Genomic DNA, 13,374 nt, shown 5'->3' on the forward strand with positions numbered 1-13,374 from the left:
GTACCAAAACATTTCTGCAGAATTGAAGGTCCCCAAGAACACAGTGGCCTCCATCATTCTTAAATGGAAGAAGTTTGGATGCACCAAGACTCTTCCTAGAGCTGGCCGCCCGGCCAAACTTAGCAATCGGGGGAGAAAGACCTTGGTCAGGGAGGTGACCAAGAACCCCATGGTCACTCTGACAGAGCTCCAGAGTTCCTCTGTGGAGATGGGAGAAATTTCCAGAAGAGCAATCATCTCTGCAGCACTCCACCAATCAGGCCTTTATGGTAGAGTGGCCAGAGAGAAGCCACTCCTCAGTAAAAGGCACATGGCAGCCCGCTTGGAGTTTGCCAAAAGGCACCTAAAGGACTCTCAGACCATAAGAAACAAGATTCTCTAGTCTGATGAAACCAAGATTGAACTCTTTGGCCTGAATGCCAAGCGTCACATCTGGAGGAAACCTGGCACCATCCCTACAGTGGAACATGGTGGTGGCAGCATCATGCTGTGGGGATGTTTTTCAGCGGCAGGGACTTGTAGACTAGTCAGGATCGAGGGAAAGATGAACGGAGCAAAGTACAGAGAGATCCTTGATGAAAACTTGCTCCAGAGCGCTCAGGACCTCAGACTGGGGGTGAAGGTTCACCTTCCAACAGGACAATGATCCTAAACACACAGCCAAGACAGCACAGGAGTGGCTTTGGGACACGTTTCTGAATGTCCTTGAGTGGCCCAGCCAAAGCCCGGACTTGAACCCAATCAAACATCTCTGGAGAGACCTGAAAATAGCTGTGCAGTGACGCTCCCCATCCAACCTCACCGAGCCTGAGAGGATCTGCAGAGAAGAATGGGAGAAACTCCCCAAATACAGGTGTGCCAAGCTTGCAGATTCATACCCAAGAAGACTCGAGTACTGAGTAAAGGGTCTGAATACTTATGTAAATGTAATATTTCAGTTGTTTGATTTGGAGTACATTTGCCAAATGTGGGGTATTGTGTGTAGATTGATAAGGAGAAAAAATACACAATTGAATCCGTTTTATAACAGGGCTGTAACGTCACAAAATGTGGGACTAAGTCAAGGGGTCTGAATACTTTCCAAATGCACTGTACCTGCATACAAACACACAGGCTTGCACCGTACACTTTTTAGCTGTCATGTACTACAGGCATCCTCATTAGCTGGGGTGTTCTCCAGCAACAGGAACCATGTAGACCTAAGCCTGTGATCAACAGCTGGACACCGCTGGTGATGCATTGTGGGTTGAAGTGCTTGTACATTTCCGCGTGTATTCATCTGCGTCCGCGCTTGCACACGTATGTATGTGTGTGCTTGAATGTGTGGTGCGCGGCGTGTGTGTGTGGCTGGGCGGGGGAGCTGCAGAGTGGGTGGGTTACAGAGAGCTGTGTTTAATATTGCTCAGTGAGATGGCTGGACAAATTGGACCCAGACAGCGAGCAAGGGGAGACCCAAAACACTATCCCAGGAACAGGCTACCGGCCAGGGGGAACGGAGAGGGGAGTGCAGGAGGCCAAGAGGAGAGAAACACAGAAAAGAGAGAGAGCAATGAAACAATTAGTAATTGAGAGGTAGAGATAGAGAGCATGACGGAAAGAAGTTAAGAAACAGAGGTAGAGAGATATATTCTCGGCCTGTTCTACCTGAAAGCGTGTCGGAGTTGGATACTGAGTTTGTCCTTGCTCTTATACAATGCACTAACCAGCACAGTGTGTACCACGTACCAACGTCTTTTAAGGCGTTTAAGTGAGGTCTCATAAAGTACGCGGGGGAGAAATGTGTGTAATTAGACAATCATTATCCCACTCAGTGTGTGGGACTAAAACTGAAACACATTGACTTACAGGCCCTGGATTTACTAGTCTCACATCGCAAACCGTTTGGAAGAGGTTTAACACGTTCAGCGCTTTGTGCTGAGATTCAAGTTCAAGCAGACACAAGCAAACACCAGCCATACAGAGAGAGAGAGGAGAGAGAGAGAAAGAGAGGAAGAGAGAGAGAGGAGAGAGAGAGAGAGAGGAGAGAGAGAGGAAGAGAGAGAGAGAGGAGAGAGAGAGAGAGAGGAAGAGAGAGAGAGAGAGAGAGAGCGAGAGAGAAGAGAGAGAGAGAGGAAGAGAGAGAGAGAGAAGAGAGAGAGAGGAAGAGAGAGAGAGAGAGAGGAGAGAGAGAGGAGAGAGAGAGAGAGTTGTTGTTGTTGTGTGTGTCCGGTTCGAGGTCTTGCTGTGTAATTGTGAGACAAAAAGAGGTTGTCGTGAGACCGAAATGGAGTGGGTTCTACAGAAGAGGCAATTACTGTGTTGTATGTCTATATGTAGTCAATATCTCCACAGGCCAGAGCACCGCGGAGGAAGGTATGGCGATATCCCGGAAGAGAGACTTCACATGTTGTTGTGCTCTGTTTGGTTTGTGTCCGTTAGAAACCGACTGGTCATGCTCCTAATGACTTCTACAACGGTCTGGCTACCGCTTATGTTCCGCTGTGGTGCTCTGCTCCGGGGTACAGAGTGCTGCGCTGTCTCCGTTCGCTGTTTGAAGAGTGCGGTCAAGGCCTTGCGGTCCTTTTGACCGTAGTCTGCTTTTAGAAGTTCTCCTGAAGAATGCGGTCGTGCCCACCGGTTGTTGTGGAAAACATGGCCCGTTTTGGATGTGTTTTGGATGTGTTTTGGATGTCGAGTTTTGATCTTCTTTTTCCATTTTTTATAGAGAGTTGTCCTGTTTTTCAGTTTGAATGGAGCATGTTGAGAGGTCTGTTGGTCTTGGTGGGGAATGTGGAACATGCTTTTGATGTGGCCATGTGTTTTGTGTGTTCAACTACGTTTTTTTGTAGAGAGAAGTGCTGTTGTGTTTGGTATGCTGTGATGTATGGTTGTGCTATAGTTCTTTTTCATTTTTTGGTGTGTTTTATGATGTTTGGTTATGTTCTGGTTGTTTTGTGTGTTGTGACGTATGGTTATGTGATGGTTGTGAAATGGTTGCGTTGTGGTTGTGTGTCTACAGGTCTGCAGGCAGCGTTTGATCAGGACTGGGAGTCGGGTCGGATCACACAGAGCAGCTACAGGAACGGTTCAGACGACGGGGTCCTGGCCTACAAATTGCTGGTACAGACCGGACGCAGGGACAAGCCCATCAACTTCAACCAGGTGAGACCCGCTTAATAATACCAGGCTCAACCCATTCACTTCAACCAGGTGAGACCTGCTTAATAATACCAGGCTAAACCCATTCACTTCAACCAGGTGAGACCCGCTTAATAATACCAGGCTAAACCCATTCACTTCAACCAGGTGAGAGTCACTTAATAATACCAGGCTCAACCCATTCACTTCAACCAGGTGAGACCCGCTTAATAATACCAGGCTAAACCCATTCACTTCAACCAGGTGAGACCTGCTTAATAATACCAGGCTAAACCCATTCACTTCAACCAGGTGAGACCCGCTTAATAATACCAGGCTCAACCCATTCACTTCAACCAGGTGAGACCCGCTTAATAATACCAGGCTAAACCCATTCACTTCAACCAGGTGAGAGTCACTTAATAATACCAGGCTAAACCCATTCACTTCAACCAGGTGAGAGTCACTTAATAATACCAGGCTCAACCCATTCACTTCAACCAGGTGAGACCTGCTTAATAATACCAGGCTAAACCCATTCACTTCAACCAGGTGAGACCTGCTTAATAATACCAGGCTCAACCCATTCACTTCAACCAGGTGAGACCCGCTTAATAATACCAGGCTAAACCCATTCACTTCAACCAGGTGAGAGTCACTTAATAATACCAGGCTAAACCCATTCACTTCAACCAGGTGAGAGTCACTTAATAATACCAGGCTCAACCCATTCACTTCAACCAGGTGAGACCTGCTTAATAATACCAGGCTAAACCCATTCACTTCAACCAGGTGAGACCTGCTTAATAATACCAGGCTAAACCCATTCACTTCAACCAGGTGAGACCCGCTTAATAATACCAGGCTAAACCCATTCACTTCAACCAGGTGAGAGTCACTTAATAATACCAGGCTCAACCCATTCACTTCAACCAGGTGAGACCCGCTTAATAATACCAGGCTAAACCCATTCACTTCAACCAGGTGAGACCTGCTTAATAATACCAGGCTAAACCCATTCACTTCAACCAGGTGAGACCCGCTTAATAATACCAGGCTCAACCCATTCACTTCAACCAGGTGAGACCCGCTTAATAATACCAGGCTAAACCCATTCACTTCAACCAGGTGAGAGTCACTTAATAATACCAGGCTAAACCCATTCACTTCAACCAGGTGAGAGTCACTTAATAATACCAGGCTCAACCCATTCACTTCAACCAGGTGAGACCTGCTTAATAATACCAGGCTCAACCCATTCACTTCAACCAGGTGAGACCTGCTTAATAATACCAGGCTAAACCCATTCACTTCAACCAGGTGAGAGTCACTTAATAATACCAGGCTCAACCCATTCACTTCAACCAGGTGAGACCCGCTTAATAATACCAGGCTCAACCCATTCACTTCAACCAGGTGAGAGTCACTTAATAATACCAGGCTCAACCCATTCACTTCAACCAGGTGAGACCCGCTTAATAATACCAGGCTAAACCCATTCACTTCAACCAGGTGAGAGTCACTTAATAATACCAGGCTAAACCCATTCACTTCAACCAGGTGAGAGTCACTTAATAATACCAGGCTCAACCCATTCACTTCAACCAGGTGAGACCTGCTTAATAATACCAGGCTAAACCCATTCACTTCAACCAGGTGAGACCTGCTTAATAATACCAGGCTAAACCCATTCACTTCAACCAGGTGAGACCTGCTTAATAATACCAGGCTAAACCCATTCACTTCAACCAGGTGAGAGTCACTTAATAATACCAGGCTAAACCCATTCACTTCAACCAGGTGAGACCTGCTTAATAATACCAGGCTAAACCCATTCACTTCAACCAGGTGAGACCTGCTTAATAATACCAGGCTAAACCCATTCACTTCAACCAGGTGAGAGTCACTTAATAATACCAGGCTAAACCCATTCACTTCAACCAGGTGAGACCCGCTTAATAATACCAGGCTAAACCCATTCACTTCAACCAGGTGAGACCCGCTTAATAATACCAGGCTCAACCCATTCACTTCAACCAGGTGAGACCCGCTTAATAATACCAGGCTCAACCCATTCACTTCAACCAGGTGAGAGTCACTTAATAATACCAGGCTAAACCCATTCACTTCAACCAGGTGAGACCCGCTTAATAATACCAGGCTCAACCCATTCACTTCAACCAGGTGAGACCCGCTTAATAATACCAGGCTAAACCCATTCACTTCAACCAGGTGAGAGTCACTTAATAATACCAGGCTCAACCCATTCACTTCAACCAGGTGAGACCCGCTTAATAATACCAGGCTAAACCCATTCACTTCAACCAGGTGAGAGTCACTTAATAATACCAGGCTCAACCCATTCACTTCAACCAGGTGAGACCCGCTTAATAATACCAGGCTAAACCCATTCACTTCAACCAGGTGAGACCCGCTTAATAATACCAGGCTAAACCCATTCACTTCAACCAGGTGAGACCTGCTTAATAATACCAGGCTCAACCCATTCACTTCAACCAGGTGAGAGTCACTTAATAATACCAGGCTAAACCCATTCACTTCAACCAGGTGAGAGTCACTTAATAATACCAGGCTCAACCCATTCACTTCAACCAGGTGAGACCCGCTTAATAATACCAGGCTAAACCCATTCACTTCAACCAGGTGAGACCCGCTTAATAATACCAGGCTAAACCCATTCACTTCAACCAGGTGAGACTCAGCTATTAATAACCCGTTATAGTCGATGGAAATGGCCTATATGGATAGGGCTAAATTGAAATGTTTCTTATTGAAAAAATATGAAAATCATATGCAGAACTATGGTAGCAATTAAAATGGACCAGTTTGGAGATTATCGGGAAATGATTAGACGTAAAATGAGAAGACAACAGTTCACCTGACACAAGACTGAATCCAAACAAACTGTTGATTTTATGTGCATTTTACATTTACTGTCCTTTTTGCCACATTTGTTGATACCGAAATCTAAAAATACTCTGGATACATTCAGTAACATGATAAGAATATTCTTGGAAAATATGGGGTAGGTGCAACATAAGACAAAAAAATGACAAGGCTTTAAGTGAGAGGACTAACTGGTGTTTCAAAGTGACCACACACCTCTCCAAAGTGTGCACAGTTCCTAAGTCATTTCCATGCACTTTTATGACTCAAAGAAAAGTCTTCAACTACAAAGAGCTTTTTTAAGCTCTCCTAGCTGTGCCGTTGAGGAACTAGAGCAAGCACACTTGTAGTTGTTTGGTTTGGAACACGGCCCTGGATCCCCGCCTTTACACGATTACTGTTGTTGTTTACGCAATCCAAAAACGGTCCATTATAAATCGCAATCTGGATCAAATGGGAATCATTTGAGAGCTTGTTCTATTGCCAACATGACGAGCTAAATTGTCAAATACGATCTTACAGTGTTAGGCTTTCACAAGGCAATTCAGAGAAGCAGATCGTCATTTTGGGGCGCATGGAATGGAGTCATGAGTTCATTTAGGTGTGTGGTCCGCGCCAAATGTTCTTCACAATACAACAAACAGGCTCATTCTGTTCAGGACAACCCAGGGTATAATGCCATGTCATCTAGTAACTGTACATCAAACATAGTGATCATAAACACTGACACTGTATATTACATGATTTCTATGATATAGAAATGTGAAGTGCACGTTTGGACAGGGGTTTATTATAATCCTCAACGTCTCTAGTCCTCGTAATTTCCAGCATTTCCCTCACTCAGACAACAAAAAAAACAAAAAAAATTAAAAGTTGCCCAATTACCGGGAGGGATGTGGGGAACTTCTTGTCGCGCGTGGTGCTCAAGCTCAGAACGGCTGTCAGTCAAAACCCATACAGCGTTGTGACGCGCCGAGCCAGAGCTCTGACGTCATGTATAGCATGTTACTGTACAGCCACTGCGTTCCAATTTAGGCGCTTATCAGTGTCCAAATCTGCCAATTTCAACTCGTATACGGGTACAAGTGTCAAGGGCTAATACCAGGCAAAACCCTTTTCACTTCAACCAGGTGAAACTCACTTATTAAAACCAGGCTAAACCCATTCACTTCAACCACGTGACTTGTCTCCAACCCATTTATTTTAAAAAACGAGTTTTTCGATCAAAACCCATTCACTTCAACTAGGTGGGTGTACAGTATGATCAACACTCCTTTATCTAAACCAGCTGGGTGTGGGATCGTAAGTCGCCCACTTTAACCAGGTGATTATTTGTTGATTACTACAAAGCAAGCCTGTCAAACTCTGCCTATGACCCTATCTCAAATAAAATCAAACTTTATTTGTCACATGCGCCGAATACAACAAGTGTAGACTTTACCGTGAAATGCTTACTTACAAGCCCTAAACCAAAAGTGCAGTTCATGAAGAGTTAAGAAAATATTTACCAAGTAGACTAAAATAAATAGTAATAATAAAAAGTAACAAAATAAGAATAACAATAACGAGACTATATACAGAGTGGGTCTAGGGTGTCCGGGAGGATGCTGTTGATGTGAGCCATGACCAGCCTTTCACAAGCACTTCATGGCTACCGACATGAGTGCCACGGGGCGGTAATCATTTATGCAGGTTACTTTCGCTTCCTTGGACGGACACAGGGACTATGGTGGTCTGCTTGAAACATGTAGGTATTACAGACTCGGGCAGAGAGAGGTTGAAAATGTCAGTGAAGACACTTGACAGTTGGTCCGCGCATGCTTTGAGTACACGTCCTGGTAATCCGTCTGGCCCAGCGGCTTTGTTGACCTGTTTAAAGTTTTTTTTCACATCGACTACCGAGAGCGTTATCACACAGTCATCCAGAACAACTGGTGCTCTCGTGCATCCTTTAGTGTTGCTTGCCTCGAAGCGAGCATAAAAGGCATTGAGGAGTACACTATCTGACTTAAGCAGAACTATTTGAATGCTTGATGATGCTCAGTAGCCTTCTTATCCTGTCCTTCTCATCTCTTGTCCTGAAATGTAGCAGTGGTACAGTAGGATTGTACAACATTGGATTTGATGAAGCCTTGGAGAACAGGATACTGAGTGACACAGAGGCCATTTTGTCCTTTGTGGGTGTACGTGTGAGTAGAGGTCTCTCTCTCTCTCTCTCTCTCTCTCTCTCTCTCTCTCTCTCTCTCTCTCTCTCTCTCTCTCTCTCTCTCTCTCTCTCTCTCTCTCTCTCTCTCTCTCTCTCTCTCTCTCTCTCTCTCTCTCTCTCTCTCTCTCTCTCTCTCTCTCTCTCTCTCTCTCTCTCTCTCTCTCTCTCTCTCTCTCTCTCTCTCTCTCTCTCTCTCTCTCTCTCTCTCTCTCTCTCTCTCTCTCTCTCTCTCTCTCTCTCTCTCTCTCTCTCTCTCTCTCTCTCTCTCTCTCTCTCTCTCTCTCTCTCTCTCTGATGACTTTACCAAGCCCAGGAATTTAAAGCCCTCGCCGGGGCTGCAACCCGTCTCTGAAAAAGCTATTAACTCTTCATTCAAACCGTTTGTCCCATTTGCTGCTAGCTACAGGCTAGAGATACCCAACTCTAACCATGGTGTGTGTGCATGTGTCTGTGTTCCCTTTTGCATCAGATAACACAGTTGAACACTTTCACGGTGTTTCTAGTTAAGGCTAGGTGTGATAGTAAGCCGCCAGACAGAGGAAGATAGATGGCAATATCATGCCCCCTGGAGTCTGAAGGTATGTGTGTGTGTGATGAATCATTGAAGCGTACCCTAGATCCTCCACTATCTGGCTAATAGTGTAGCCTAGCAGTATCTCCCAAATCGTCGCTGTCTGATGTAAACCTCTTATCTCCAAAAACAGAAACTTCTCAGGAAATTGAAAAAAATGACCATTAATCAACATACAATTATGAAACGTCAGAAGCTACTTTGAATACATTTTCTTGCTTCTTGAATCATGAAATGTTCAGAGTACATTGACAGGAGTTACTGCTTTCAATAAATAAAAAATAAACATGTGGGCAGAAATGGAGTTACACGGTTTTCATCAGACAGCGACGCAATGGTGGGTCTGCTACAGATGTTGTTCTGTTAGTTGGATGGGTTTTTGCCTTTAGTTGGTTGTTGGTAAACCACTAGCATAGATATCACGAAACAGCCTGGGCCTGGGAGGCCTGCTGGTGTGCGGGCGGCCCTATGATGTCACTTCCTGTGCCTGTGAGGGAAGCGGAGCTGGCTGCAGGGCGATGGGCCGCCAGCCGTGCTCCATGGGCTTCCCGTGACAGCTTGAAGACATACAGTGGTTGCGTATCCTGCTGCTTAATGCAAGACAGACCTTTGGAATTCAACTCTCTCTCTCTCCCCGTCTCTCTCTCACTCTTCTGACTTTTCCTCTCCCTCCCTCTCTCTTTCTAGGTTTTCCTCTCCCTCTCTCTCACCGTTTTCTCTCTCTTTCAAAGTTCTATTTTCCCCTCTCTCCGGCGCTCTTCTCTCTCTCTCTCTCTCTCTCTCTCTCTCTCTCTCTCTCTCTTCCCTCCCTCTTCTTATTTTCTCTGTGCTCTGCTGCCGTGTCCCCTTTCAATGAGTGGAGAGGAGCTGAAGCACGTGATCTCTTTGAGTCAACACTGTGTGTGTGTGTGCGTGCGTGTGTGCGTGCGTGCGTGCGTGCGTGCGTGCGTGCGTGTGCGTGCGTGCGTGCGTGTGAGAGAGAGAGAGTACATTTTTTTGGTCAAAGTGTGCACGCATATACTGTACAGTAGTAGCTGTATTTTTTTCCATGTCAAATTAAGAACAGATATTTTCCAACCCTGGCAAATTGCAAAGCTAGATGTTTTATTTTGATATGCCACACCACAGCTTTCTGGGGAGGCATTTTCGCTTTGATGTCTTTCTGCTAACATTTCTCCCAGCACTGGACGGCCATTCGTTCCTTATGGCCAAGGGAATTATATGAAAGTTGGCAATGTGTGTGTTTCTGAGAGAGAGAGAGAGAGAGAGAGAGAGAGAGAGAGAGAGAGAGAGAGAGAGAGAGAGAGAGAGAGAGAGAGAGAGAGAGAGAGAGAGAGAGAGAGAGAGAGAGAGAGAGAGAGAGAGAGAGAGAGAGGTGGAGAGAAAGACAGGGAGGCAAAGAGAGAGACCGAAAAGGTGAGGAGAACAAAGGAGAGAGAGGATGAGTGAAAGAGAGGGATAGGGAAAGAAAAAGAGAGGCAAAAGGGTGAGAGAAAGAGAGAGAGAGGGACATGAGGTTGGAAAGGAGAGGGAAAGGGAGCAAGCAAGGGAAAGTGGGAGAGAGAGAGAGGCTGCCTTTGCTACTGCTATCAAGAGCCCTTTTCTTCTCGGTCCGGATCCGACTGTGGTGCAGGGCATTCTGGGTATCCGTAGGGGTCAGGAGAAGCAAGCACGAGCAACATTTGTACAGATGCTGTGTTATTTTTATAGCTCTACTCCATTTGCTGGGTGGCATTTCCTTCAGTGTTAACAGCGAGGTTAACTGCACACAGACGCGCACAGGGACCCCAGCCAATTTTTTTATTGTTACGCTAACTAACTCAAGCAATTTTTCCCTCCCCCCTCCCCTCCACACCTCCCCCCTACCTACCCCCAGGACTCCCCCTCTCCCCTAACACTGCCTCTGTGAACGGGGGATTTATTTTACTGAGAAGGGCGAGTGGCATAGAGCGGTGTGCAGAAATGGAGGAAGCTAGCTACGCCCCCCCCCCCCCGAGGCCCTCAGAGAGTCCTGAGAGGGGGGAAGCTAGCGCTAGGCTAGTTAGCGCTGGGGGAAGCTAGCTAGCTTCTTCCATTTGTGAATAGAGTTAGTTGTAAGAGAAATGAGCTCGCTAGTTGGATGTGATGAAGTGGTGTGCAGTAATGGCTGTTACTTTCAGGAGCTAGCTACTAAGGCCTCCCGGTCTCACATGGGAGCGAGCCAAGCTATAGACCTGGAAGGGAGGGTAGCTATTAGCCAGCCCTGTTGTGGAGGTGAGGTAACCAGCTAGTTCTGTATAGGAAAATTAGTTAGCAATGTGAGAAAAAGTAGAGAGGGAAGCTAGTTAGCTCTCAGGGGACTAGGAGGTAGCACGCTGTATCAGGTCTGTGTGAGCTAGCCTTTCCTGGCTAATTCTGTTGGAAAGGAAGACTGATCCCAACACATTACCTGCATGCTTTTTTTTCCTCAGGAGACTAGCACATCTGACCGCCTGAAAGCTGATTTGACATTTCCATTTTCCATGTAGGCCTAATAATTCTGGGAAGTTCACCGAGAAGTACGGGAAATTTCAGAAGGCACCAGTGTTTGACTGTTTACTTTTCTTTGGGTTGGAGAGAGGGAGAAATAGTTTTCGCTTATTTTTTTTAAAGCTGGTCCGTTTTCTCATGCTCATGCACGGTTATAAACAGGATTTCTGCGGCCAGTTCATATAGACAAAGCCCGTCCGTTTCTATAGATGTAGGATCTTAATTTGGTCGCTATTTTGTTGCTGAGAATTTTCCTGCACAGCAGGAAGTGTATTCACGTTTCATAAAGGCTTCTAAAGTTTGTAATTTCCACTTTAAAATGTCAGACTTGATTTGCCCTAATGAAAACTGTACCAGCCCCTACAAAAAATGTCCATAAATGATTATCCACATAATAATTCACATTTCTTGTTGCTGCAGGATTATTTTCCTGCTGTAGCAAACTGGCTCAAATTAAGATTTGATATCTGTAACCATCAATATCACACACACTATCCCTCACCTCCTCTCTTTCTTTCTCCCTTGTCCTCCCACCCCCTCTCTTTCCCTCTCCCTCTATCCTTCTTTTCAAAATATGAACTATTGTCTCCTTGTCTCCCCCTCTAGCTGACGAGGCAGCGCTTGGTGGATGCGGATGGCATCATCAACACGGGGGCGTTTTACATCTACCTGACGGCGTGGGTCAGCAACGACCCGGTGGCGTACGCAGCCTCGCAGGCCAACATACGGCCACATCCCCCGGAGTGGCTCCACGACCGCACAGACTCCATGCCCGAGACACGCCTCAGCAGTGAGTGACCAATCCACAGCACACTTCACTATCACAAAGGCCTCTCAACGGCCAATCATATGAGACATACACTTTTTCGCTCTCAATACTTCTTTGGCACTCTGGCCTACCGATTTGGCAATTCAATTAAAACCGATTGGGACAGAATGTAAGAAGTGTGCAGGAGCTACTTCTCTTGTTGATGCTAGATTTGTACCTCTAATGATATATACACTACTTGTTATGTTTTGTGGCCTAACTATTCTGTGGGCAATTTGTCCTTGAGCGTTCCATTTGACCTCTGCTGCTCAACCACTCCGTACGCCTTCATTTCATTTGAGCTGCGGTTATGTTAGAATACCTGTCTCTTATACCATCTCTGCAGTTGCTGACCGTTCTCTTCTTTCTGCTTTTAACTGAGGTCGTTGTACTGTTTACAGCAGGGTTCCCCAACTGGGTTTTATTTGGCCTCCCAAGTTTTCGAAGCAATTTATGGGGGGAGTTTTCATCGGTGGACCTAAAAGACCCAAACATTATATCTGTTTGGGCTTCTTGCGGTCAATTTGCCGTACACAAATTATTAGTAATTATGTTGCGGCCCCCCGACCATCTGCTCAAAGAAAAATCGGCCCGTGGCTGAATCTAGTTGATGATCTCTGGTTTACAGTATACTGTGTGTGTGTGTGTGTGTGTGTGTGTGTGTGTGTGTGTGTGTGTGTGTGTGTGTGTGTGTGTGTGTGTGTGTGTGTGTGTGTGTGTGTGTGTGTGTTGGCTCGGTTTGCAGTGCTGAGGGGCAGGAAATAGCACGCTGTGGTACTCTAATGGTGCCTGTGGTGAATGCGATAACTCTTACCACCACAGGCCCCTAAGCATTACACACATACACACATACATGCACACACACACACACACACACACACACACACACACACACACACACACACACACACACACACACACACACACACACACACACACACACACACACACACACACACACACACACACACACACACACACACACACACACACTCTCTCTTAAAACTCAGTGACCCCAGCACTGCCTACACCATGTTCTCATTTCCTTACCACACACACACACACACACACACACACACACACACACACACACACACACACACACACACACAGAAACACAGAGAGAAAAATGCTGTGCAGAAGAGAAATAGGATTGGTTAACAAGCAAAGGCTTGGGTGGGATAGACGATTGGATAACAAGCAGGAAGTGCATTACAGGGAGGAGATGTGATTGGATAACAAGCAGTGAGTGTAAAT

The 13,374-nt window shown here is 45.9% G+C and overlaps 1 protein-coding gene across 1 annotated transcript in view; it reads left to right on the plus strand.

Moving 5' to 3' along the window:
* ptch1 (patched 1) overlaps positions 1–13,374 on the plus strand; it is an 81,523-nt gene that overhangs the window by 51,680 nt on the left and 16,469 nt on the right. The window contains exons 16-17 of the mRNA XM_038988937.1: positions 2,999–3,141; positions 11,916–12,099. Of these exons, the coding sequence (XP_038844865.1) occupies positions 2,999–3,141; positions 11,916–12,099 (327 nt within the window). The remainder of the gene's footprint in view (positions 1–2,998; positions 3,142–11,915; positions 12,100–13,374) is intronic.

This window comes from Salvelinus namaycush, chromosome 1 (assembly GCF_016432855.1).
Source record: "Salvelinus namaycush isolate Seneca chromosome 1, SaNama_1.0, whole genome shotgun sequence".
NCBI classification, from domain to species: Eukaryota; Metazoa; Chordata; class Actinopteri; order Salmoniformes; family Salmonidae; genus Salvelinus; species Salvelinus namaycush.